The 27,936-nt window shown below is 41.7% G+C and overlaps 1 protein-coding gene across 1 annotated transcript in view; it reads left to right on the top strand.

The window, feature by feature from the left end:
- The first annotated feature begins 13,239 nt into the window (after positions 1–13,239).
- Positions 13,240–27,936, top strand: part of LOC147621539 (26S proteasome non-ATPase regulatory subunit 14 homolog) — a 140,821-nt gene continuing 126,124 nt past the window's right edge. Inside the window, exons 1-3 of the mRNA XM_086824305.1 lie at positions 13,240–13,548; positions 13,819–13,996; positions 14,164–14,245. Of these exons, the coding sequence (XP_086680431.1) occupies positions 13,410–13,548; positions 13,819–13,996; positions 14,164–14,245 (399 nt within the window). The 5' untranslated portion in view covers positions 13,240–13,409. The remainder of the gene's footprint in view (positions 13,549–13,818; positions 13,997–14,163; positions 14,246–27,936) is intronic.

Consider the following 27,936-nt stretch of genomic DNA (forward strand, 5'->3'; position numbering starts at 1 on the left):
TCCTAGGGGCATAAAACCCTAAAAGTTTACAAAACCCTAAAAGCTCTATACATACATTGAGAGATCTATGCATGCATAGAGATCTCTATGCATGCATTGGGAGCTCTATGCATGCATCGAGAGCTATGCATACATAGAGAGCTCTCAACATGCATAGAGACCCAAAAATTTCACAAAACCCTAAAAGCATAAAATTCTAAAAAACCCTAAAAACATAAGAGAAAGGAGGGAGCTCTTATCTCAAGAAGCTAGAGTTGTGCGTTATTAACTTAAATAAGCCTACAAAATAGCAACAAAATAAAACAAAAAGTTAGAAAGTATATCGCATTTTAACATATGAGAAAGCATGAGAAGAAGTGAAAGAGGAGAAGGAGAAGAGGAGAAAAACAAGGTGGGTTTCTTTAACCTAACCCTAATGCATAAATGATTGAAAGCTTGTGGTTTATGTTACCCTAACCCTAGCTTCTGCATAAAAATCACATTAGAGAGATTTGATGGAGAGCTCTCCATCAAAGCTCTCTATTAGCAATTCTATGTAAAAGCTAGGGTTAGGGCAGCATATAGAGAAAGGAAAGAGAGGGGAAGGAAAAGAAAACCTCACATATAGAGAATGGTTGAAGATTTCCATAAAAGCTTCAAAAACAAGAACGGAATGAAGTTTCCATGAAAGCTTGAGAGAAAAAAAAAAAGAAAGGAATCAAGAATAGGAGAGGGAGAGAAGCACAAACCTCGGAGAGGGAGAGAGCTTTGATGGAGGGAAAGGTGGAAAGACTTGGGTGGGAGGAAGAGCTACCGCATCTGTCATCCTGAGCCATGCACGGGTGGGGCGATTTAAGCAGAAGTGACAACTGCTAAGTAGCAAAATTTCATTGTTGAGCAGCAATATTTTGCTGCTGGGCTACGTTATTTTGCTACTCATCAGCAACAAAATTTTGTTGTTGTAAACGTTGCGTTGGCAGCAAAACGTTAGGCAACTTTCCACCTGGCACTTCTGGATAGCTGGTGTCTTTTTATATTAACACATATTCACTTTTGGCCTAATTTCAAATTTCTGACAGTGATCAAGGGATGGATGTTGGTTCCAAAGCATGGTTGAGAGAAAAAATACATTGTATGTGTGATCGATGCAAGGGCCAATATATTTGACAACATCGTATAACAATTGAGCATGTCCGTACATATGGGCTTCATGAGGCATTGGACACGACCAAGTGCGGATGGACATGGAGGAGAACCATAGGAGAGCGCTACACAATATGTCACACCATTCAATGACATCGAGTAGATTTTAAAAGGTGCCAAGGCTTCATAGCGAAAGCATGGCTGAGAATCATCTTCCCTAACCAATGAATGAGGTACCTCCAACATTGCCACATGAGGAGGAAGAGGATCTCATCATGGAAGACATGGTGAACGACTTCTTTGAATGGGAGGTCATAGATGACAGAGAGCAAGCTCCAATGTCAAAAGAGGAGAAAACCTTGCATAGAGAGGAAAGCACCCCTTTGTATGAGGGATGTTTGTGCTCTACACTATGAGCAAACTTGGAGCTATTAAACTTGCAAAAAACTCATGGATGGAGTGATGCAAGTGTCACAAGTCTTCTTAGGTAAGACCCAATCAATATATTCTCTTAAATAGAAAATGTCTCTTGCTTTATATACTCTCCTTGTAGATATTTTGACATATGATTTCTTATGTTATGTTGTAGGCTTCTCAAGAAGATTCTTTCCCCTCAAAATCTATTACCAGACTCACAAGATGGGTCTCATAAATTTCTCTCTAGGTATGGGTTATACAAAAATACACGCATGTCCCAATGATTGCATGCTATTTAAAGGAGTTAATAAAGATACAACACAATGTCTACAATGTGGAGAGAGCTACTATAGAGATAATTTGCAAGGAGATAAAATTCCTTGAAAGGTGTTGAAACACTTTCCTATCATTCCTCGTGCATTCAACATATGTTTAAATGTAAGGGGATTGTAGAACTCATGATATGGCATGCAACTCATCGCTCAACCACCCGGGCATCATGAGGATCATAGTAGTTGATCCACGAGCATGGCAACATGTGGAGCATCAATGGCCAGAGTTTAAGGATGAGCCCCGTCACTTACGTCTTGGCTTGGGCATGGATGGTGTTAACCCATTTAGCTTCAAGTCCACATCATAGTCTACCTGGCCTATTGTATTGGTGAATTATAATGTCCCTCCATGGGTGGAAATCAAGAAAGGTCATATCATGCTTGCTCTCCTTGTACCAAGCAGGTATAAGGTGGCAAGCATGGATGTGTACCTCGAGACTTTGATTGAGGAGCTTGAGACACTATGGTAAGGTATCAAAGTGCATGATGTCTTAAGTCCAATAAATAGGCGTGATATAGAGATGAAAAGAGTTTTGCTTTGGATGCTGTATGATTATCTCGGGTTCTTGGAGTGCTCAGGTACACACTTAAACTTTATAACTCCTATCATGGAGAAGTGGATTGGGAGATACAAGGATGCAATCAATAGATGCAAGGATGACAGAAGAGCTTTTAGAATAGCAAATACACGCTTGCCATTCCAGCCCAAGTTAGAACCTCTACCAAATGTGATCAATATAGAATGGCTTCGTATGGCAATATCGATGGCATCAAAAAATAGAGAGATGATCACAAGAGAAGAGCATGAGTATGCACGAGGATGTGACCTTCAAGTAAATATATTCTTCATCTCTGTCTCGTGCTTTGATTGTTATATACCTTTCTTAATGCAATATACTAAATATCATGCTTTTGTTTAATGTTAGTACAAACTATATAATGCAATATGGTCAGAGGGAAGGTACTTTCACATAGAGCATGAGGATTCTAAAAAAGAAACACATTTGATTATGGTGTGATGACTTTTGAGCAAGAAAGTCGAGCTATTAGACATGATACCAATGTCATAGAGGACAATCTTGAGTATGGTGGAACTATTCAAGATATTCTTGAGGTTTTTCCAAACATACAGGACCAAAGGAAACAAATTCTTGCTTGGATACAAGCATGGCACCGTATCATCCCGAACCCAGCAATCGTGGCAAGTGTTCGATTTTTGAAATTGATGGTGGTCCTGATTGATCAACCCAAAGAGCCCTATGATGGCTATGAAGCTGAGCACCTGCAATTCGACATGAATCAAGGCCCGTCTAACCGGGGCATGATGTTGTATTATCATCATCTAAGTTGTCTTCTGGCTTAGATGCATGTCACGTTCGAAGACATGGTGGACATAGGGTTCAGCAGATGCACCCTCAGAAAGCTTCAATCACAAAGAAATTTCTACCGACATGAGTTCAGTGACCAAGTCTTTAGATCTCGGTAAACAGGTTCTGAAGACAGAACCTACATCAGGAAGGGGGGGATGTTAATCCCATTTTGGACTAACAAGTATGCTCCTCCAATCAAGAACATTAATAAGTGTCATGAAACAGCACTATAATGAAAGAACAAGAGTTGAGTGAAATTTATAGAGATGCTTTCATGAACACCTTCAGAGACAAAGCCACATCCATTAAGATGACTTCTTTCAATACTATTGAGGTAGTGTGTATAATCAAGGAAAACTTCATCTTGCCAATTTCATCTTGTGGTGCATTTGGTTGATGAAGTGGCACTTTATGGTGTTGTTCATGTTTGATGGTTGTTTTTTCTTGAAAGGTTCATGAAAGCCTTTAAGGACTTTGTGAGACAAAAAGCAAGGCCAGAAGCAAGCACGACAAAGGGATGGTTGATGCAAGAGTCTCTTGTGTATATCTCAAAACATCTTTCTTGCATAGATCCTTCCATGCTACCATTGTGGACCAATGAGGAGGTGACCGACTAATCACTAATGTGCCACAAGGAAAAGGAAGGCAATGAGGAGGTGACCGACTAATCACTAATGTGCCACAAGGAAAAGGAAGGCAATGAATACTAGATAAAGCATTACGCCAAAAGGTGAATACATTCTCATTCTAAATAGTCCCATCATGGAGAAGTGGATTGGGAGATACAAGGATGCAATCAATAGATGCAAGGATGACATAAGAGCTTTTAGAATAGCAAATAGACGCTTGACATTCCAGCCCAGATTAGAACCTCTACCAAATGTGATCAATATAGAATGGCTTCGTATGGCAATATCGATGGCATCAAAAAATAGAGAGATAATCACAAGAGAAGAGCATGAGTATGCATAATTAATAAGTGTCATGAAACGGCACTATAAAAGTTATACATTATGAAATATTGGCCACCCAAGGCCTAGTTAAGTAAGTTTTGGATGCCCAAGTGTGACTAAGGGCCAAATGTATATAAGGCATTTTCCCATAATGAAAAGACACAATCCCCCTTTGTGCCATTGAGAGCTCTTCTTTGTGTCTTGAGAGAGATTGAGAGAGAGCATTCTAGCATTTGTGCCTCTTTTATGCTTGTATGATTCATGCTTGTGTGGGAGAGTGAGAGAGAGTGATTGCCTTATGCGACAGCGTGAGCGACTCTATAGTGACAGCATAAAGGTGGAGCTTGGAGATTTGGAGCTTAACAAGTGAGCTTGGAGGCCTCAAGGGACTCAAGTTCGAAACATTGGTAAGTGCCCTATGATAATTGTGTTCTATTGCTCATCCTTTGGTGAATGCATTGAGCTTAACAAGTGAGCTTGGAGGCCTCAAGGGACTCAAGTTCGAAACATTGGTAAGTGCCCTATGATAATTGTGTTCTATTGCTCATCCTTTAGGTGAATGCATTGAGTTCCTTCTTGGAGGTGTGGTAGCCCATAACACTAATCTGGAGCGATTAGACGAATCTCTTGAGTTGTATACTGAGATGAAGTGCTTAGTGGTGGACCCTTTATGCCCAGTTCACCTTGTGTTAAATGGGGGTGATAAATTTATTCAAGTGAAGAGTGGTAGTTTCTTTTAATTGATATTGGGTATTGGCTTCCAAAGGTGAACTCAGCATAAAGCCTTGAACTTGTTGATTTGGTGTGGCCAAATTTCCAAGAGTGTTCAGTGTGTACTTGGGTAGATGTGGAAGTGTTTTCACACTATGCTCAGTCATAGGTGTAGCAAATAGCCAAGAGATGGATCCACAAAGTATTTGGGCAAGTTCTTGAAGGACTTTGCTATTTTTATTCACATTGAAATTGAGTATAATGCTACTATCACAGCCTAGCAAGACTTATATTTATATGTTGAACGGTAGAGCTCAGAGATTGACATAGCTCTTGATCCAAAGACATTGGCTTAACAAGGATTTGGTGCTCAAATGCCCTAACTTTGTGCTGTAGTGCCAAGGATTTAAGGTCAATTTAATGTGCATTTTTTACTAAGTGGCTCAAGCATCTTGTAAGAGATAGCTCCTTCAAATATTCCAACTCAGAAAGAGTATATCCATGAGTACAAAGTTAACCAAATCGAAGGAAGGATTTGGCATTTTAGATGGACAGAGTAAAGTGAACGTAGTTCAACTTTACCAAGCAAACATCACCCAAAAAAAAAAAGCCAGCTTGTACTAATTTGTGTTTTGGAAATATTTATAAAGTTTATACAAGGACCTAGTATTCCTTGCTTGTCATCTCATCGGTTATGGTTGGGTAGTATATTGCCACCTACAGGTAGGTAGTGCATAGCCACTATAATGAGGAGGCAACAAGGAAATGTTATATATATACTGACTTCATAGTACCACAAATTGGATGAGTGATGTTTATGTCATAGCAATCTTGAAGATTAAGAAGACAAAGCTTAAAAGGGTGGTTGAGGAAGGAGCGAAAAGAAGACCCCCAGGGATGGGAAGGTATGGAAGCAGAGGCCGCAAAAATTACTTAGGAAGAAGAAGCCAAGGACATGCCGGTGGTTCTACAACCTTCACATGTGCTACTATTGTCAACAGCCTGGGCACACCAAGGTGGAAGGTGCCATGAAGAAAAAACATGATGAAGAAAGACAGGTGGAATTAATGGAACTCAAAGAAAATCTCCCAAGTGCTAACTTAATATAGGTGACATATAGATGGAGGTTCAAGATATCTTGGCAGACACACAAGGGCAAAAGCAAATGAATCATGTGTAGTCACTCCACTAGATAATCAAGACTCACCTAAAGCCCACAAGAAGAAAATTGTGGACTGGGAACAACAGGAGAAGGTGAGGATCCAAACCACTAAGGAAATAGAAAGAAGGTAAGGTAAGCACAAGGAGGCTGGGTCATGCGAAGTCATCAATCACCCAAAAGCAGGTGAAAATCCGCACAAGATGCGTGCAGAGCACAACAATGGAATCTGTTCGGAAGAAAGTGATTTGTTGTTGTAAACCAATGTAGTATCAATGCTATTTGATGACAAGCTTTGCTGAGACAAGTGCTGGACTTATGTCCAAGATTCAAGGCTAAATCTTGATGGCATGCATTCAAGGCTAAATCTTGATGGCATGCATTGAAGGACTAAGCAAGGAACTGAAGCACGAAGAAGAAGAAGAAACCCCAAAATGCAGCAGAGTGCGAGCTGAAGAACTCCCAGCATCCAGAGATAATGAAGTGGCCAAAGTCACAATCCAACTGAACAACGTGCTCATCAATGATGCAGTACTGGATGGTGGATATGGAGTAAATGTCATTACTGAGGAAACTGCAATGGTATTGGGTATCAAATGGGAGCCCATTCCATTCAACATAAGAATGGTAGATAATAGAATGGTGGTTCCTAAAGGAATTATCAAGAACGTCCAAATGGAAATCAAACAAGTAGACTTCAAGGTTAACTTGGTGGTCATGACCATTGAAAATCACACCAGGTCTTACCAAGCGTTATTGGGAAGGCCCTAGTTAAGACATGGCAAAGTAAAGCAAGACTGGGGTAGAAACAGAATCTCTATCAGAAAAGGGAAGCGAAAAGTTCATATTGATCTTTTCAACATAAAGGGATCAATAACAACACATGCTCAAAGGCCAGTTCATGGTGGCGAAGACATTCAATATGTTAGAAGGCTTCGATGATGAAGAAGAAGAAGACAGAAAACTCCGCGAACATCCCGACCTGGTGCCCTTGTACATGTTACATGTGGATGAAGTGATGAGGCACTATGCGAAAGTGTGAGACCCCTCTGTCCCCTCCGTGCACCGAATTCCCCATTGCTAGCACAGCGGAAGTAGCTTTCTCTTGCGGGGGGCAGGATTTCCCACTCGGGGCCTCGCCCTCGAATGTCCGGACACGAGACTAATCTGGTGGTCATTCTGAAACCGAAATCGAAAAAATTTTCCTTGCCCGGAAAACGGGGATGATTCCACCTTTTTGATTTTCTTAACGAATTTTCTAACGGGGTCAAGAGACTAAACTATCCTTCACCTGATTAAACCAGATAGAAGGAAAACTATCACTGACTTAATTTGAAGAAATCAACGCTTTTTCCTAACCGAAATCAGGCACAGCCATTGATCTAATCATCTGAGGAAATCAACGCTTTTTTCCTAACTGGAACGGAATTCTGAATTTCATACTAGAATTCTTCGAATTCTGTAACCTTGATCCACAGATCAATTCGAAGGTCTCAAACTTAGTTTCAGATTTGGCGGGAGTTTTGAGTGTATTTTTCTAAAGTGGTCACATCTTCTTTCCTCGAAAAACTGACGAAAGAGTTTGGTCTTGGTCATAGTTTGATTCAAGGTTCAAGTCGAAATTATTTTCCCTGAACTAACTTTCTCGAAAAGGCTTGATAATTCAGTTACTATTTAACTGAATTTCTTTCTTTGAATATTCACTTAACTGATTTCTAAATTAGTTATATTCACTTACGAATTCCAATGAGGAATAAAATAATCATTTATCTGAATATTTCGATCTCGATAGATTTTTTGAATTTTCTTTTTACAATCCGTGTGAATATAAAACGATAGAAATTTCTCTCTTAGAGTATTTAATTATTCATTTATCAAATACTCATAGAATTCAAACATAGAAGTTAAGAGAATTCTAATTTTGATATAAAAATTCTTTATGCATCTATTTATGCATAAAAATCAACTTCAATGGGAATAACACTTTTATATAATAAAAAATCCTTTTATGCATCTGTTTATGCATAAAATCAATTTAATAGGAATAACACTTTGCATAAAAATCTATTTTTATAAGAATAACGCTTTTATAATAAAAAAATTCCTTTATGCATCTTTCTATGGATAAAAAATCTAATTTAATAAGAATAACACTTTGTAATAAAAAAATTTTCCTTTATGCATCTTTCTATGCATAGAAATCAATTTTAATAAGAACAACACTTTTGTAATAAAAAATTTTCTTTATGCATCTCTCTATGCATAGAAATCAATTTTTATAAGAATAACACTTTTGTAATAAAAAAATTCCTTTATGTATCTTTCTATGCATAAAAATCAAATTTTAATGAGAAGAACACTTTTATTATAAAAAAATTTCCATTATGCATCTTTCTATGCATAAAAATCAAATTTAATGAGAATAACACTTTTATAATAAAAAAATTTCCATTATGCATATTTCTATGCATAAAAATCAAATTTAATGAGAATAACACTTTTATAATTAAAAAATTCCATTATGCATCTTTCTATGCATAAAAATCAAATTTAATGAGAATAACACTTTTATAATTAAAAAAATTCCATTATGCATCTTTCTATGCATAAAAATCAAATTTAATAATTAATATCAGTGATATCCATGCATATTCATAAGTGAATATGTACATGGAGTAATTGGAATATTTCTTTTAGATGCAAAAAAGGTGGGAATTACTCTTTTGAAATAACATAAAAAACAAACTTTCTTTTCCACAAAATTCTCAAAAATTTTACCATAACCTCCTTTGTATGGCTGACCATTTCTCATTTTTATCATTCTATTTTTAACTTAAATTAACCCAAATTAGATTCATAGAACTCTAATCTACACAATTTTCTAAATTCAAGAGAGTAAAACAATAAGAAGAGTTTAATTAATCACTTAGTTAATCTTTCTAAGATTAAGAAAGGCTAGAATGTAAAGAAGAGAAGGGGGTGGCCTTTTCGTCAAAGGCATAGCATTTGAATTTAATTCAATCAGCTATAAAACATGAAAATCAAGAAAACCATAGATTTAAAATTAAACAAGTAAGAAAAATTAGCTTGCATGAAGCTTGTAAGCTCTCCTTTGGCTTGAGGGATTGAGGGTTCTACTCTTGTTTGAAGCAAGAGTGGCCACCAATTCACTTTGGAGAGGATTAGGCCAAAAACAATTGAATTATTAAGAAATTCAATGTAGATGGCTCAAGACAGGAGTAGAGTAACAGTGCATAAACACCATTAAGCTTTTACAAAGGGGGAGGCTTCTATTTATAAGAAAAAGTGAGCCTCTAACCAAGCAAACTGATTCTAGAATTTTCCAGATCAGTTTGGTCAATTTTTGACCATTTTTGGGTCAGTTCAGCTTACTTTTTGGATCTAGTTTTGAAATAGGAGAGAGGCGATATGAAATATCTCATTTTATTGATTAAAAATTGGAGGTAATGATGAGAGAAAGGTGCTTACTTCATGAGGGGAGATCCCCACTATGAGGTGTCAAAATTCAGTTTTTTAATCGTTTTCTTTGGTCCTTAGTCCACTCTTGATCTTATGTGAGCATTTACTTATTTTTGGGGGGTTTTTCTTTTATTCTTCAATTTATCTCTTCCCTACATTTGGATTAATCTTATTGGTCCATAAGAATCTTAATCCAAAATTTTCAAAAAATCTGGACCCTTAGGCTAAGGTCTTTTATAATTTATTTCTAATGCACCTTAGGAATTTCTTTTTAAACTTCTATTTCGGGAAAATTTATTTTAATAAGAAGAGATATTTTTTCATCCACAGATATCTAAAAATTGAATTATCTGTCTCTAGAACATTTTCTCTCTCTAGGCCAAAACAGGTAGAAACAAGATCTTTTATTATTTTGAAAAGGGGATTGACAGGGGAAGAAACTGGACATCTTGAGGGGCTAGGGAGGAATCTTACATTCTCTCCCACTTGAAAAATGTGAGATGTCCTCATCTCGCAAACTGGGGGTAATCCCGCATCAGTTCGACTTCTTTCTCCCAGGTGGCGTCTTCAAAAATATACCTAAGATTAGAGCAAGGGGTGCACCCTCTAGTGATAAGATAAGGGATGCAACGTTGCATAGATACATAACATTAGAGCAAGGGTGCACCCTTTTGAAAATATATGTATTTGGATTGTTGAAGTTATGTCTTTTGCTTTGAATTATTATAAACAATGACCAACAGAAGTACTACTCACTAACTCTATATTGTGCATTTGTAGGAGGCTAATGGTATGACAAAGAGAAGTACTACTCACTAACTCTATATTGTGCATTTGTAGGAGGGTAATGGTGATGCCATCAAAGGTCCATAGAATTCTATTAATAGTCAAGTGGAGGTTGAATGTCCATAGAATTCTATTACTAGTCAAGCATGGAGGTTGAATAACAAGATGATCATTGTGTTAATGATGATCACAATGCCGATCGTCATTTTGATGTTTGTCATGATGATGATGCCTAGGCTGGAGTGGTGAATAGTAATAACCACCAGGATTTGTACATATTTTAATTTGAATCTATGAATAACCACCAGGATTTGTACATATTTTAATTTGAATCTATGAATATTTGCATACTTTTTTAAATATGCATATGATATCATACATATAACTCTTTACCTTGTTTAGTAGGGGATCTACACAAATCCCATATCGCCTTTTTTTATTATATAAAATGTATCACATGCTACAAATATCATATACATACCTATACACACATATATTAATACATATACATGTATACACATATCTATAAATATTTCTCTCTTTCTCTTGTATACATGCATAGACACAAACATGATCTTTCTTTCTCTCGTTTATATGCATAGACACAAACATGATCTTTCTTTCTCTCATTTATATGCATAGACACAATGCATATGCCTTGTGGATTACAATGCATGTGCCTTACTTGTCTTTAGTGCTAGATCTTATGGTTTACTTGACTAGATTTGTGAGATAGTAACATATGAAATGAGTTAGACAACTCACCAATACCTAATCAACATGTCTTAAATTGGTATTATGGCTAAGTGATTGGCCTCAAATATCAACAAGAGATAAGGCCTCCTCGCATGACAAGTAAAATTAAAGTCCCTATACCATAATTCATGCATGTAAAAAACAACTTTATGACCCTATACCATAATTCATGCATGTAAAAAACAACTTTATGACCCTAATATGTTACAAAGACACTTCATTTGCAAGATGGGATATTTTAAATCTTGTTGGCATTGAGTTTGACATGATGATATGATTAGAAAATTAGTATTTTAATGATCATTATTTTCATGAGAAGACACTTTGGTTACAACAAGAAATATATGAGAGAAAGTTGTAGTGTGAGACGGACTTTCAGATTTCTGGAAGAGGCTTTGGGACAGTTTTTGGTCGAGGAAGATCACTCTCTTCCTCTGGTTGACCACACACACAAGTCTAGCAGTGCTGGCAATCGGAGGTCGGTCAACAGCTTGCCCGAGGTGCAGCCACCCCCAAGAGTCTTAGTGACATTGCCTTTGGGATTTCCTGAAGGCTCAGCACATTTGGTAGCGGATTCTCTGCATCTTTGCTATGGACAGGGCATCGACCTGGATTATCACTTAGGGTACTGTTACTTGGGCCACCAAGGCTAGAGTAGTCAGGACTTACGAGAGGAGGATGGGGAAGGCCATGCCCTTCAGGTCTCCCACCATTGTATTGCAATAGTACTAGTCATAGCCCCACCTACAGGTGTCTGGCGACTAGGCTCATGCCAGCGCTGGGAGATTTGCAATAGCATAGTAGCCTGGCACATCTGGCATGCTAGATGTAGCGAGACCATCGAGGGTACCCACACTCCGCCGGTTGAGACCATCAGGAGCATATGGCTCGACATCACTCACACCCTCCGCGGTCAGTGGGGGAAGCTATAGGGAGGTTCTGACTGCATGCAGAAGTGGCGGGAAGCTTCTTGAGACTTTGGAGGCTTGGCCCTTTCCACATAGATAGAGGCGGTGACCCCATTTGGCACTACAGACCACCTGTGTGGTTGTTTCCCTCCCCTCCCCCTGTATGAGATAGCCTTCTCCTCATAGAGCGCGGCCAGCTGGAGGAGAAGCATCTCTCCCCCTGTATGAGATAGCCTTCTCCTCATAGAGCGGCCAGCTAGAGGAGAAGCATCTCTCCCCCTTATGATCACTTGTTTCCCACCCTTATATGAGGCAAGTTTGTATTTATCCCTTCGTGGTTATACTTAGCCCTTTGTGGCTGTTTTCTCTTTAGCTAATTGAAGGATCTTTTTCCCAGGAAAAACAGAAAGCAAGGCTTCTCCAAGAGTAATATGCCCTAAACAATACTATGTTTAAGTCACAAAGTAAAGTAGAGAGTGGAACATATTACCATAAAGAGGAAGAGTAGATTTTTATATAATTAAGAATGAGGGCGAGAGGGGGAGAATAGAGAATATAGATCCAGAGGAATAGTAGAGAGTGAATAGAACATTGTCTCATGCTATGAAAAGAAAGTCGTTATTTGTGTCACTCAACAATGGTATTAATGTCAAGTGATGCATATAACTCTCATAACAAGCACATGACGATCCATAAGAATCCCAAATGGGTGAGCACGACTAAACATGTCAACATTTAGTCACCATTTAGTGATGCATATAACTCTCATAAAACAAGCCTAACTATCATTAAGAGTAAATGGGTGAACACGACAAAATGTGTAAGCGTTTAGTTGACATTTAGTGATGCATATAACTCTCATAACAAGCACACGACGATCCATAAGAGCCCAATAGAAGGCAAATGGGTGAACACACGACTAAATGCATCAACATGATCCATTCCATAAGAGAGGGTGATAAATGACATTAAGAATCATAATTTTGGATTTGCTGCTAATAATGAGTCTCGTTCAGCCTTGCAAACCTACTTCAAATGCTCTAGAATATGTTGCAGTAATTGATTGAGGCCCAATGGGACTAAAATAACAACTAGGGATCCTATTTTGATCATGTAAGCTTGACTCCACACATAATGAATACTACTTTCTAGTTCTCAACCCGCGCGTTGTTGCACTATGTAAAAGACATTAAAAAGCACGAAAGCCAGAATATAAAAGGTCAATGGAAGGGATTTTTTCCTCTTATTTTTTAGAAATCAAGGATTTATTTTTCTTTGTGCCTTGTAATAGAATAGATTACTCGCCTTTAAACCCGCTAACACGTCGATTTATATGCTTGTGGAAGTCCCACTGTAGCGTGTTTCTTTGACAGCATTCACAGGAACAAGGCCCGTCTGTCATCTTTCGCGCAGCAATGGAGAGACTGCAGCGCATCTTCTCAGGCGTTGGCGGGGCTGGAGGCGCCGGCGGTCCACACCCGGATTCCCCTCTGGTGGACTCCTCCGAGCAAGTCTACATCTCGTCGCTGGCGCTTCTCAAAATGCTCAAACATGGTAATCTCCTTTGTGTGTTTCTTGAATTTGGTTTTAGGGTTTTGAATTTCTTCCTAAATCTGCATCTATGAGGAAAACACGTATGCATACATATGTATATATGACATACATGTATTTGTGTGTTGAAATGCATGCATGTATGTATGTGTGTATGGATTGGTGGGTGGATTTGGATGGATGGAGGGACAAGGTCTTATTTACAGCTATCTTTGGTTGGTTAAAAAGATTGCGTTGCCTTTCTTCCCCGTCCTTGTGTCTGTTTCCTTACAGGCAGAGCGGGAGTTCCCATGGAGGTGATGGGGCTAATGCTTGGAGAGTTTATTGATGAATACACAGTAAGAGTTGTGGATGTTTTTGCCATGCCCCAGAGTGGGACAGGTGTCAGCGTGGAGGCTGTAGATGCTGTATTCCAGGCCAAAATGCTTGATATGCTGAAGCAGACTGGCAGGCATGTTCTTGGTTCTTAGTTGTGTGGCAAAATATTGCCAAAGTACATAAGCATAGGCAATAATGTTAGCCGGCAGCATGATTGCAAGCCACACATCATACGTTTAGGATTACATTCTGTGTCTGTTGCACAAAAAGTCACATGATGTGCTTTTGTCAATCTTGTAGACCGGAGATGGTTGTGGGTTGGTATCATTCACACCCTGGTTTTGGCTGTTGGCTTTCTGGAGTGGACATAAACACACAGCAGGTCAGTTTTTCGCTTATTGTGCAATTGCCAAGGTTGTTCATAATGCCCTTTCATTTTGTTAGGTTATTGTAAGTTATTTGTTGTCCTACTTGTCTTACAACTCTGTATACATGGTTAGCTCATGACCCTCCCTGTCACTGGTTTTGTACAAAAGGGAGAGCATGGACAAGGGGTTTTTCACCCTTGAGTGTCTGGTTAGTGTCCCTAGGGCACTCAAAGACTGCAAACTCATAAGCCTTGTTAAGCCGGGAAAAACCCGAAACTCCTTCAGGTGGATGCCTCTCAGTCAGCTAGAAAGGAAGGGTGACACTCCTGGCTAGGATTTATGAAATCTCAGAGTTTGGAACATACAAAATAAAGGGAAAAATACACATTTTGGGGGATGACCCGGGCAGAGGACCCTTATTGACTCAAACACACACAGCTAAAACATAAAAATGTGGAAGTTGCAGGGACTTCCTATGCATGATGTTAGCCGGTGTAGATCCTCTTCTGGCAGTGACGCCAAGCAGTGGACGCTTGGCTCATCATTTTAGGCCTGAGGGCCAGCGCAGAGCACCCTAGGGACTCTCAATGTGTCGGTGGAGGCTTGAATTGAGTGCCAATGCCTCAATTTCTCAGAAAGCCCAAATGTGAGAGTATGGAGGTACCCTTAATTAGCCAATTTTGGCTTCAATTTTGAAAACCCCCAAGTTACGTATTTGTAGGGTCCTTAATTAGGGGTTAATGGTACAAATTTTCAAAAATCCCCCAATTTCTGCTCTGTAGAGTCGACTGAACTGCGCGGAAGTGGTAGCTCCACCGGTGGAGGCAGGTGCAGATGAGTGCTGCAACGGTGGACGTGGCGGATCTGGGTGGAGATGCAAAATCGAAAAATTGCCTTAGCCGATCTCTAATTGGATCCCTCGCAAGCTATTTTGTGTTGGCACCGAGTTTGAGTAGCCGGCGGAAGAGGTGGTGAAGATGTTGGTGTATCTCCTTTGTCTAGCCTACCGAACCCATGCCAAGCTTAGGTTAAGTAAGCTTAGCAAGCCTAGGTCTTAGGCGAGGGTGCAGCTACAGCAGGCTATGGTGGCTGAGCTCCGTCAATGCCGCGTCGATGGAAAGTATTGGCTTAGGACAACCTGAAGGACTCCATCTCGAGAGGGACGGATTCTCAGCTGTCGGGGGTGCAAGGAGCGATCCACCAGCTCCCAACATGTCAGCTGGGCTAGTGTGCAGCGAGCGGTGACCAGTGCACAGAGGTTAGCAACTAGGGCTGCATGTAGAAGGACCAGGGCTACACATAGAAGTGAGCTCACGAACAGGGTTGCCTGTAGACTGTAGAAAGATGAAGATGCAGAATGTCTTGGGCTCTTGCTTTGATACCAATGTTGGATCAAGAGCTATGGCGGGGGTGTGCCCAAGAGAGCCATGGCTAGAGAGAGAATTGGTAGCTTGGGCACAAAGTACATTGCTTGATTGATTAATTTGTGAGTACGTTAGTGTCCCTTTTATGGGCTGAAAGTATGTCTTCTTTGACCTTATTAAATGAGGTGTGACATCACTGCTTACCTCAAGGGAAGATTCCTAGGCTAAGAGATTGTTCCCACACTTAACTCCGATTTCCCAACAATGGTTAGGTCACCTCTCCACAATGATGTGATGGAGTTCCTTTTGCATTTGGGTCACACCACCTTCGCTCCAAAGGGGGCTTTGTTGGGTATTTCGAAGCTCGTATGTGTGTCCATCTTCTGTATGTATGCATGTTTGTGTGTGAACTGCCCCCAAAGCTATGTTTATGTCCACCCTATGTGTGTGTGCAGTGTGACCTTGTTCATATGTATGTGTGTGAACACCTGCCTAGGTGTGAACCATGGTCACCACGAAACGTTTCATTGCTGAAATGTGAAACGATCTATTTTGGAATGAAACGTTTCAATTGTGGATTGGTGCACAATGAATCGGTAGATCGAAACAATCATATGCATAAAAATTGAGAAGATATTGCCATAATGTCACCATTGAAGAAAGGAGGATGGTTAAAACATAAAAAAGAGAAGAGAACAAAAGAGACAAACAGAAAAGAAGGGAAGTGAAAGACTTAAAAATATATAGAGAGAGGTTAAAGCATAGAAAAATCACAATTTTTTGTTCCGCATGAAACGAAATGGTTTCAATGATGCGCATGAAACGTTTCAACGCCGAAACGCGAAACGAGTTTCATGGTGACCATGGTGTGAACACACCCTTATATCTGGATAAGATAAGTGTGTGCCATGTGGCATTAGTTTATTGTTGCATGTGATTTATGTGAGTCAAAAGATAAGGTTCGCAACCTATAGAAGCATCTCTCTCTCCCTCTACGGTTCGCTTTCTTCTCTCTCCACCATGGAGTTCCATCCACCATAGATTGGGTGCTGCATACCCTAACCCTAGCAGGCCCATTATCAACAAATTGTTATCAATGCTTTTTGTTTCTGTTTGTGCAAATTCTGTCAGTCGTTAGCTGCATGGTGCTACTCTTTGTTAACCGCCTATGGCTGTCAAAGCCACACCACTTCATGTGTTCCTTGGTCCTGAAACTTCGTGAGGAATTGTTTTCTCTTCGGCCAGAGTCATGCTTGAAGCGATGCAACTGGAACCATAACTTCAGCTTTGTCGACTATGTCTGGTTCCTGTTCATCTTGGACAACGGAGAGAGGAGGTCCTATATAAGGCTTCTACTAATTGACATGGAACACATCATGCATGGTCCAATCGGGAGGTAGCTTTAGCTTTGTAGAAACCTCATTGATCTTCTTTAGAATGGGAAAAGGTCTGAAGCTTCGAAACGATAACTTTGGGCATCACTTGCCCACACGTTTCAACCTTTGCTTCATGATTTGTAGATATACCCGATCTTTTTTTGAGAAGATCACATCCCTTTTGTCCTTGTTGGCATGTCAAGTATAGGTCTCCTACGCATTAGCCAACCTACAGATATACCCAATCTCCTTTTGAGAAGATCACATCCCTTTTGTCCTTGTTGGCCTGTCAAGTATAGGCCTCCTGTGCTTTAGCCAACCTGTCCTTCATAGACTCCAAAATCTCATGATAAGACTCCGTCAATTTGTTAGCTTCAGGCACTCAGGACGACGTCCTGGTCAAAAAAGATTGGAATGGTCTTTGAAATGTTGCCTCATGTGGAGTCTTGCCAATAGTTGAAGAAAACGAGTCATTCAAAGCAGCTTGAACTAAAGGCAAAATTATTTTCACTTACCTTGCTTATCGTGGATATAACACTTGAGCATGTCGAACGCCTATTGATTGTAAATCTCAGTCTCGTTGTCGGTCTGTGGTGGGGAAAATGCACTAGAGAAATTTAACTTAGTTCCAAAGTTGTCAAATAATGTCCTCCAGAAATGACTGGTAAACTTTGCATCACGATCTAACACAATGGTCCTATGTATGCCACCTATGGTGTACTAATGCCCGATGAACAATCTAGCAACATCCTAACATTAGCCCTGCAAAGGAATAAGCATAACAAACTTGCTAAAATGATTAGCAATTGTTACACTGCGAAACACCTTAGGGCCATTCAGCCTCTCTAATATGTAGTCAATTTGAGGCATTGGGAACTTGCTTTTGATAGTTAGCTTGTTGAGAGCACAATAGTCTATGCAAAGTCGGGAGGATCTATCCTTCTTTTTTACAAAAGGCATCAGGGCTGTGAAAGGAGATTGCAACAACTCGTGGAGTTGACGGTTCAACAGCCTTGCTAAGGCGATATGGAGACTTGCTGGACGGTTTGGAACCTTGGAGGAGCTCAATTTTGTGGTCCTCCGGTCTAGATTGGGGAAGCTTAGGGGGGAGGTTGTCCCGAAGAAAGATCTTTTGGAACCGGTCATGTAGGGCCTTGTACATCTCAAAAGCACACTAGTAATCGTCTCGGTGGTCTAAACATAGATCGCTGCACATTGTGGACAACGCTTAAGCCTTTGATCTTTAAGCCTTATTATTAAGGCTTATCAAGGTCATCATTGCCGGCCTTACTTTTGCGCAACCTGCCAGTTCACCGCCAGCTTTGCCTGGCACCGTTGCCTGGGGAGTTCACTGCAACTCTACCCTCTTTGCTCATTCCGGTGGTATCCCAGCACTTGCAGCCGCCTTCGAATAGCATTGCCACCCTGTAGCGTAGCAGAGTAGATAATTTTGGGGATTTTCACATGTGGTAAAACCTTTTAATTAAAGATGAGCATTTTTCATAATCTAGGGCTTTTGCTGAATTCAGTAAAAATCAGCAAAATTGAAGGGCTTGCATTCAAGAAAAATTTGGGGGTATTCAATTTTAAAGAAAACTTCATAAAACTGAAGCTTGCAATAGCGGGGAAATTTAGGGCTTTTGTAAAAATCAGCCTTGTGCATCGACATTGAAGCCCTTGCAACAACATAAATTTGGGGATTTTTTCCAAATCAGCCAAAACTGGGAAAATCAAATCTACATTGAGCACATTTTCCTCGACATTTAACTTCCCGTGTGTGTGTGTCATGGGTCTCTGCTCGTGATGTCCCCCAAAACAAGATGTAATAATCTCTATGTGTGTTTTTCTGTTAATGTTATAAACGGCTTCGTGTTTCCGTTATCCTAGTTAGGAGCCAGGGGTGACTAAGTGCTGATCTCACTGTGTTGGTCCTACCTTGCATGGGTAGTGAGTGCAGATGGTGAGTCTAACTCTGAGACAGGGTGGATGGGGTAGGTGGTAGCATCTTCTGTGTGTTGGGATCTCACTACCTTCGCTCTGAAGGGGGATTTGTTGGGATAATGATTTCCTGCTCTTGTTTGGCCTTGAGCTTGTCCACACCCAGACATACTTAAAAGACCTCGACTTCCCAGAGTCAACATGGCCAATGACAGCAATACCAATTTGAGTTTTCTCCTTACCCATAGCGGCAGCGTGCAGAAGACGGAAATGCTCTGAAGCCGAAGAGTTCCAACGAGTTGGGATCGTGGCTGGGCAACCATAAAATCTTGCACATACTCTGTGCCCTTGATGATTAACTTAACACAATGGTCAACCAGCTTCAAACTTGATGCTCGTTGTCATGCCTGTGCTAAATCCCTGCACTTGCATATCCACCGAGGTCAACGGGAAACGAGCTCGCTGAGGGGCTTGTTTTGTGACCATGTCCTCCGTACTACCGCTGTCAAACAAGACGATGACTCTTTGGCCACCTATGTAGCCAAACATCTTGAGCAACTCATTTCGCTCATACTCCTGGTCATGGTTGCCCTTCTGCTTATCTTCGAGCTCCCAGCTCCTGACAACAGCGCCAACCGTAGCACATTAGTTGCCTTAAAAGCTTAGCTTACGCTAAGCTAAGCAAAGCTTGCTTAAGCAAGCTTTTGGTTGCGCATAGCAATCCGGCTGAGCACACATACAACCTATAGTAATTACTAAAACAAGAAACTTATTAACTTATGATTCAAATTAGAAAACACTAGTCCATAAAAAACAGGAGAGAAAAAAGGTGCCCAATTGTATTGTAGTACCTAGAGCCCCTGTGCACTAGCGAGCTTCCTCCCTCTCTTGCGTGCCCTGTTGAGAGCAACCCTGGCTCTTTAAAGTGATTGCTGAAGTTCGCAGGAATGATAAAGGAGAGAGAGAGAGAGAGAGAGAGAGAGAGAGAGAGAGAGAGAGATAGCACACCGCACTCCCGATTGGGTCCCCCCTCTCAAGGGCCCCCACCTGTTGCCAGGTGTATTTGCTTATGTATTGCAAGATGTAAATGAATTACAAGATTGACTTCCTGGCTGTCCACCTACCAGTGAGCACAGACACCTCGGGGACTGTTTTGCACTGGATGGAACCTCTGTTTTGGGGCTGATTCAGGCCACCTTTAGGGCTGCATTTCCTCTCTGTATGTACCCTGTTACTGCAGCTCTTTTGGCTGGCCTGTATGCTGCATTTTCTGGCTGCTGTAGCCTGCCTATGTCGTGTGTTTTTTGCTCCAGAGATGGCCTTCTATGCTCTCCTTCAGATGAAGTTGATCTCTATGCTCCCCTTATGCAAGCTATTCAAGGATCTGCACAATTTGGCCACCCAACTGGTCCACTCTTGCTTTCTCATTACCCTCTAGGTTGTCACTAGTGTAACTTGGTTGAACACAATGCTAATCAATACACTTAAATACACTAAGATTTGATGGACACTGTCACCAATTGGCTGACCATTTGGTCCATCTCCAGTTTTTGTGTCTCGTTCACTTGAGGCCAGGCTGGTGTCTCATGTGAAGAGGCCAGTATTTTGCTGACATGGACGGGAGCCAGACTGGTGCCACCCGTGTATGACCTGGACTGTGTTCGACCCATGGGATTGTCACGCCATGGAAGAGCCAGTATTCGTGCCGTGTCTTGCCTATGGGATTGTCACTCCATAGGGAGGCTCGTGCCTGGAACTGTGTCTTACTTATGGGACTGTCACTCCATAGGAAGACCAGGTTTTTATGTTTTACGTCGTGCCATTTTTGTGCCGACAGATATTTTGTACTTGTTCCATGAACGGGAGATATGTCCATGATACTATTTGCACATGCACTCATGTTTTGCATGTTTGAAACTGTTTTGGCATGATTTGTATTTTTGTGTTTGCCTGCTTGACGTGTCACTTACTGAGCAGGGACGCCTGCCAGTGAGTCGTGAAGTCTGCTCTGTCTTCTGACGAGTTTTGGTGCATGTGAACAGGTAGTAAGTATATTGCACATGTTGTTTTAATATTTCATATTTTAACCCTTTGTTTTATAAGGTCATTTGTTCACACTCACTTAAAAGTGGGCACCCCCTTTGGGCACCCACTTAGGGCCAAGGTGGGGAGCCCCACTTAAGTGTGTGTGTGGGGGTGGGTGCATGGTCACCTACCCACACCCCCAAAGAACTGGCCGCCCACATGCAAGCGTGGGGAGCCAGCCCAATCAATTTGTTAAACTCCACTTTAATTTTTATAAAAAAAAGCCTTCACCTCCAGCGTAGACCACCCCCAGCGATTCACTTCCACCATCTTACGTATGAGAAAAACAGCCGGCGACTCTCTTCGGTGCATGCTCTCAAGCAACGCCATCTCCATCATCTCTGCAGGCGGCACAGGCTGCAGCCAAGCGCCTCCCCATCATCAGAGGCGGTTGTTTTTCCTACCCACTACAGGCGGCTGTTATCCCTTCAGCAGGCGGCTGCATACTCCACAAGCTGCGCCTGTCTTTCTCAGGAGGGCTGCCCACTATCTACAGGCGGCTGCTCATTCAACCAGTCGGTTCCTCCACGCTGCAGCCAGGCATCTCCTCCCTTGCAAGCGGGTGCTCCTCCTCTCATAGCAAGCGGCTGTGGCCTTTGTATGGGGCTGTGTTCTGCATACTGACGCTTCATCCACTTCAGTACGGCTGCTCCTCTTCCTCTCTTCAGCCTGCGCTTCTATACCTCTGCAGGCGGTTGTACTGGTCTTGGCGGCTGCGCTAAGTTCTCTTACAAGGCGGCTGTGCCATCTCAACAAGGTGGCTGCTTCTTCTGTCCAGCAGGCTTCAGCAAGGTGTTACCTCTCCTGAGGCGGCCGCTCCATTTCCTTCTTTGTAAGAGGTTGCACTTCTTTTCCATTGGCGGCTACAAGAGGACTTTACCCCTCCTAGGTGGCAACACCTTCTACACAGACACATCCGGGTATTGGTCTTCCATCTGCCATCTCAAGTAAGTGAATTTCAGATTTTAGTAAAGCACTTTGTGATAAATCTGATAAGGGACTCTCTCCACGGCAACACCCGTTCGGTGCCGGGTAGTCCAAGCTATTGGAGAACCACGGTCCAAAGGTGCTGAGATCGGGAGAGCCAGGCATTAGTACGAGAGCGCCTGTTTGTGCGTGGTCTTGGAACACCAGTGAGGCGCTCTCCGCGGAGTCCAGTGAAAGCACAGGACCGTAGAGACTGGACCACGCTAGTGGTCGTTCTGCTTTGAATATCTACTTCGAGCCTATTTGTTTGGTACTGTATTCATTTTGTACATGGACATCATCTAGTTCTTGGAACCCATGGAGCATTGTATTTGTTAAATACTCCCAATAAATATATCATATATTGAGGGGGGGTTGGCCCGTTCTGGCCCCAGTGCTGGTGTCCATTTATCTCATTTCATTTCATTTCAATTTCAAGTTGTAATTAAGTTGTCCATTTCAAATTGTGGTATTAAGTCGTGCTATTATGCGTGTGGGTGTCCAACGGAGTCTTTCCCACTTGACGGGATCGGTTTCATTGGTATCAGAGCATGGTTGTTTCCCTCTTCGTAGTGGGGAAACGAACCTGTGTACTGGACACCCCGCTTTTTGCACACTTAAACACAATGGACAGCCAAGGCAACCCTTTGGAAGTGCCTAATTCGAGGGGTCCATCTAGTGCCTCTTGTGGTTCTGATGCTCTGCGAGGAAGGCACAAGCCCCTTGAAAGGGTTAATGATAGTGAATCAAAGGGACAACTGTCTCCAGGAAAGACAGTTATGCTTGAACAAGAGCCTGATGCAATGAGGGCTGAAATGGAACATATGAGAAAACTTTTGCAGGCACAAGAGCAAGAGTTAAAATTTCTGCATGAAGATCCCCATGTACAAAGTGCTATTGAAGCTAGGAAGGCTGATGCAATGGTAGATGTAACTTTTGAGTCTATGGCACGGGAAGTGGGCAAGAAACCAAGGGAGTTGGCACTTGCCTACCTCCTTCGCAAAGGTGACATCAAAGAGGGGGACGACGGAGAGCTGAAATTTAGAAATCCACCTCGCTTGAAGCATGGAGATCCCGCATCTCAAAGGCTGAAGTCTTTTATGCAAAAGGAAGAGGTGACAATCACCTCTCGACATGCATCTTCTCCACAAGGCACAAAGCCTGACAGGTACATGTATGCTAGTGCTCATGGAGGGCATGAAAGTCACATGCATCTGAGTTTCAAGTTCGTGGAGCACATGCCACCGTGCCTCATGGAACTTCTATGACGGCCCATGGAATCCATGCAGATAGGGCTGCCCCGTTGGATAAGGGGAAAAGAAAAAGAGAAGACCATGAGCCTCATGCCAGAAAGCTCAAGGAATTTAAAGCAGGTGACAAATCTGTCAAGTTTGATGTTTTTCATGGAGAGCATGATGCTTCTAAAGTGTTAGCATTTGTGGCACAGTTTGACATTGCTTTTAGCGATGAGGACTTCACAGAAAAGTCAAAAGTACGCCATGCTAGCATGTTTTTAAAAGGGACCGCTGCTCATTGGTGGATCACTGAAAAGATCACCAAGGATCCCATTTGCACCTCGAAGGAATTTAAGGATAGATTCTATGCTCAGTTTTTACCACCAAATGCGGAGCAAACTCTCACTTAAAAGTGGGACAGGCTGGAGCAAAGAGATAATGAAAGCGTGCAACAGTATGTTAACAAGTTCTGAAAAGTGTTGCTGGAAGTAACTCCCTTTATGCAAATCACTGAGGATGAAAGAAAGAGGAAGTTTCGCTCTGGACTGCAACCAGCATATCGTTCGGGCATTGAATTGCACCTGAAACATACTTTGCAACAGCTCACAGCTTTTGCTCTTGCTACGGAGCAATTGGTGCTCAAGATTAAACAGGATCAAGGAGGTTCAAAGGGGAAAGACAAGGCTGTCCCAAATCTGCAAAAGGGTGGACAGCCACCTAAAAAGAACTTCCAAGAGACCTACAAGGGTGGTAAAGCTGAAAATACTACATCTAAAGATTAGGGCCCAAGGAAGAACAAATTCGACTTAACCCCGGAGCAAAGAGAGTAATATGCCAAGGATGAAAAATGTTTTTCTTGTGGTAGCAAAGAGCACATGTTTAGACAGTGCCCTGACCGCAAACCAAAGCACGAGGACAAGCAGACCAAGGCTAATGTTCATGCAGTTCCTGATGTGCAAGGAAATACAAGTCATGATGCAAAAGAGCGAATGGTATGCAAGGCTTGGGGGCAAATCAAGGATCAGCCCGCCTTATTCATGTTTGATGACTGTGCAACTGATAACTTCATCTCTATGCAAACGGCAACTGCATTGGGTATTGAGGTTGAGAACATGGGACCTCAGATTGAAGCCGAAGTTGCATTTATTGGTAAAGAGGTGCAGGTTACCCCTTTGATAGGGAAGTTGCGCATCCATATCCAGGGCTACCTTGATAATGAACATTTCCTAGTTGCTCCACTAAATGGATGTGATGTATTGTTGGGCAAGCTGTGGCACCATAGGCTTGAGCCCCGCAAAGACTACAAGTCCAATATGATTTCTTTTATGCATAAAGGCCACATGGATTTTATTGATGCTGGCAAAGAAGGGGATTCCATCCCACTTGTATCACACATCCAAATCAATAAAGCAATGAAAAAGAGTCTTTCTGCGTACTTGGTTTTTGTTTGTGATAGCCTTGTGCCAAATCATCAAAATGTGGATGCTATGTCTAATGATAGGCTGAATTTTCTTCATGCACTCAACGACTGTTTTGTTGATTCATTGCCAGGTGAATTACCTCCCCAACGGCCCGAAGATCATCGTATAGATCTTGTGCTAGGTAGTTCTCCACCTAACAAACCTGCATACCGAGTGAGTGCTGCACAACAAGAAGAGATCATGAAGCAGGTAAATGAGCTTTTAGATAAAGGTTTGGTTCAGCCCAGTTCCTCACCTTATTGCTCCCCTGTGCTTCTTGTTCAAAAGAAGGACGGATCATTCCGTATGTGTGTGGACTATAGAGCTTTAAACAAGCTTACCATCAAGAATAGATTCCCAATTCAGCGAATTGATGATATTTTGGATAAGCTTGATGGCTCAGCTTGTTTTAGCAAACTTGATTTGAAGAGTGGTTATCACTAGATACGAGTGGTGCCACAAGATGTCCATAAAACTGCATTCAGGACAACCTTTGGATTATATGAATTTTTGGTAATGCCTTTTGGTCTCACCAATGCTCCTGCTACATTTAATCGTATGATGGATAGGATATTCCGACCCCATCGCAAATTCACAGGAGTATTCTTTGATGATATCTTGGTTTTCTCCAAGAATGAGCAGGAACATAGAACTCATTTGGTCACAGTGTTTGAAGAGTTGCGGAAGCATAAACTTTTCATTAATGCCAAGAAAAGTGAGTTTTTCCTTTCAGAGATTCATTATTTGGGACACATTGTATCCAAGGATGGAGTTACAATGGATCCTGCGAGACCCATTCGGAATTGGTCCGAATTGCAAAACGTACATCAAGTACGTAGTTTTCTGGGATTATGTTCGTATTACAGGCGTTTCATAAGGCATTTTGCTATGATAGCCACTCCTTTACATGATCTCACAAAGAAGAAAATCACTTTCAAATGGACTTCAAAAGAACAGGATGCTTTCTTGCAGCTCAAGCATGCTATCATATGGATATCTATGAGAAAGAGCTCTTGGCTGTAATTCACGCCCTAAAGATATGGAAACATTATCTTCTTGGGGCTGAATTTGTAGTCAAGACAGATCATCAAAGCTTGAGATACTTTCTATCTCAGACAAAGCTTTCAGAGAAGCAGATGAGAATGGCAAACTTTCTTTCCATGTTTCATTGTCAGATTGTGCATACTCCAGGAAAGAAAAATGTAGTGGCCGATGCACTAGTCATTCACATGCCTCTTATGTTATCAACGAGGGTTATCTTATGAAGGATAATTGCCTATGTGTGGTGAAGGATTTGCGTCCAAAGGTTATGGAGGAATGTCACACTCCACCTTATGCTGGTCATAGAGGTATCATGCCTACTACACGCATGATTCAGAGATCTTTCTTTTGGCCGAGCATGCGTAAAGACATTGAGGCTTATGTGCGTGCATGTATTACTTGCCAAAAGGTGAAATTTGACAGGCAAAAACCTCCAGGTTTGCTTCAGCCATTGCCTATTCCCTCGCAACCTTGGGAAAGTATTACTATGGATTTTATTATGGATTTGCCTAGATCCCAGCATGGGAATGATGCTATTTGGACCATTGTGGACAGGTTTAGCAAGCAAGCTCATTTCTTGTCCGTTAAGAAAACCATTAAAACTGATCATATGGTAAAGCTTTTTCTTGCTAATATTTTTCAGCATCATGGTGTGCCTAAATCCATTGTTGGGGATAGAGATCCCAGGACTACAAGCCTCTTTTGGAGGGCTTTACTTGATAATATGGGTACTAAGCTTGAGTTTTCATCAGCTTATCATCCCCAAACGGATGGCCAAAGTGAAGCTGCAAATTCAGCCGTGTTGGATTTGTTGAAATGTTATGTGGCAGATCAAAAGACTGCATGGGAGAAGTATCTTCCACTTGTTGAGTTTGCCTACAACAATACGATCCATGCTTCCACGGGAAAGGCTCCGTTTGAGATTATCAATGCAGAGTGGTATTGCCACCCATCCTTCGTACAAAGGATGAGATTTTTGCTGATGAATATGTTCATGACTTGGATGTATCCTTTGGTCAGGTGCGGACAGCCATTGCCAGATCACAAGATAAGCATAAAATGGCTGCTGACAAGTATAGAAGGGACATGGAAGTCAAAGAAGGTGATTGGGTTTTGCTGAAATTTGAGAAAGCTAGGCTTCGGAAGAGGCCAGGACGAGAAGGATCATATCCTAAGCTTTCTCCTCGCTATTATGGACCCTTTAAGGTGATTCAAAAGATCAATGAAGTGTCATACAGGCTTGCTTTGCCTAGTCACTGGAAGATTCACAATGCTTTTCATGTGAGTCTATTTCGGAAATATGTGGGGCCAGATCCTGATGAGCCTGTCACACAGAAGATTGATGAGCTTGAGGAGAGCCTCCAGCTAGAACAAATTGTTTTTCACAAGGAGAGAAAGCTACCTGTCGCTTTCCAGGAGATACCTTGTGAAGTGTAAGAATTATTTGCCTATTGATGCCAAGTGGGTAAATGAGGACTATTTTGTTGACTACCCACAGTTCTTGCAGGCATATCTTGAGGCTTTTCAGTTGAGGACAACTCTTTAGAAGCCCGGGGGGATGTCATTGGCCGACCATTTGGTCCATCTCCAGTTTTTGTGTCTCGTTCACTTGAGGCCAGGCCGGTGTCTCATGTGAAGAGGCCAGTATTTTGCTGACATGGACGGGAGCCAGACTAGTGCCACCCGTGTGTTAGCAGGATGGTATCGTATGGACGGGAGCCAGACTGGTGCCACCCGTGTATGACCTGGACTGTGTTCGACCCATGGGATTGTCACGCCATGGAAGAGCCAGTATTCGTGCCGTGTCTTGCCTATGGGATTGTCACTCGATAGGGAGGCTCGTGCCTGGAACTGTCTTACCTATGGGACTCACTCCATAGGAAGACCAGGTTTTTATGTTTTATGTCGTGCCATTTTTGTGCCGACAGATATTTTGTGTTTGTTCCATGAACGGGAGATATGTCCATGATACTATTTGCACATGCACTCATGTTTTGCATGTTTGAAACTGTTTTGGCATGATTTGTATTTTTGTGTTTGCCTGCTTGACGTGTCATTGACTGAGCGGGGACGCCTGCCAGTGAGTCGTGAAGTCTGCTCTGTCTTCTGACGAGTTTTGGTGCATGTGAACAGGTGGTAAGTATATTGCACATGTTGTTTTAATATTTCATATTTTAACCCTTTGTTTTATAAGGTCATTTGTTCACACTCACTTAAAAGTGGGCACCCCCTTTGGGCTC

This window comes from Cibotium barometz, chromosome 30 (assembly GCF_041138505.1).
Source record: "Cibotium barometz isolate CiBa-2024 chromosome 30, ASM4113850v1, whole genome shotgun sequence".
In the NCBI taxonomy this organism is placed as follows: Eukaryota; Viridiplantae; Streptophyta; class Polypodiopsida; order Cyatheales; family Cibotiaceae; genus Cibotium; species Cibotium barometz.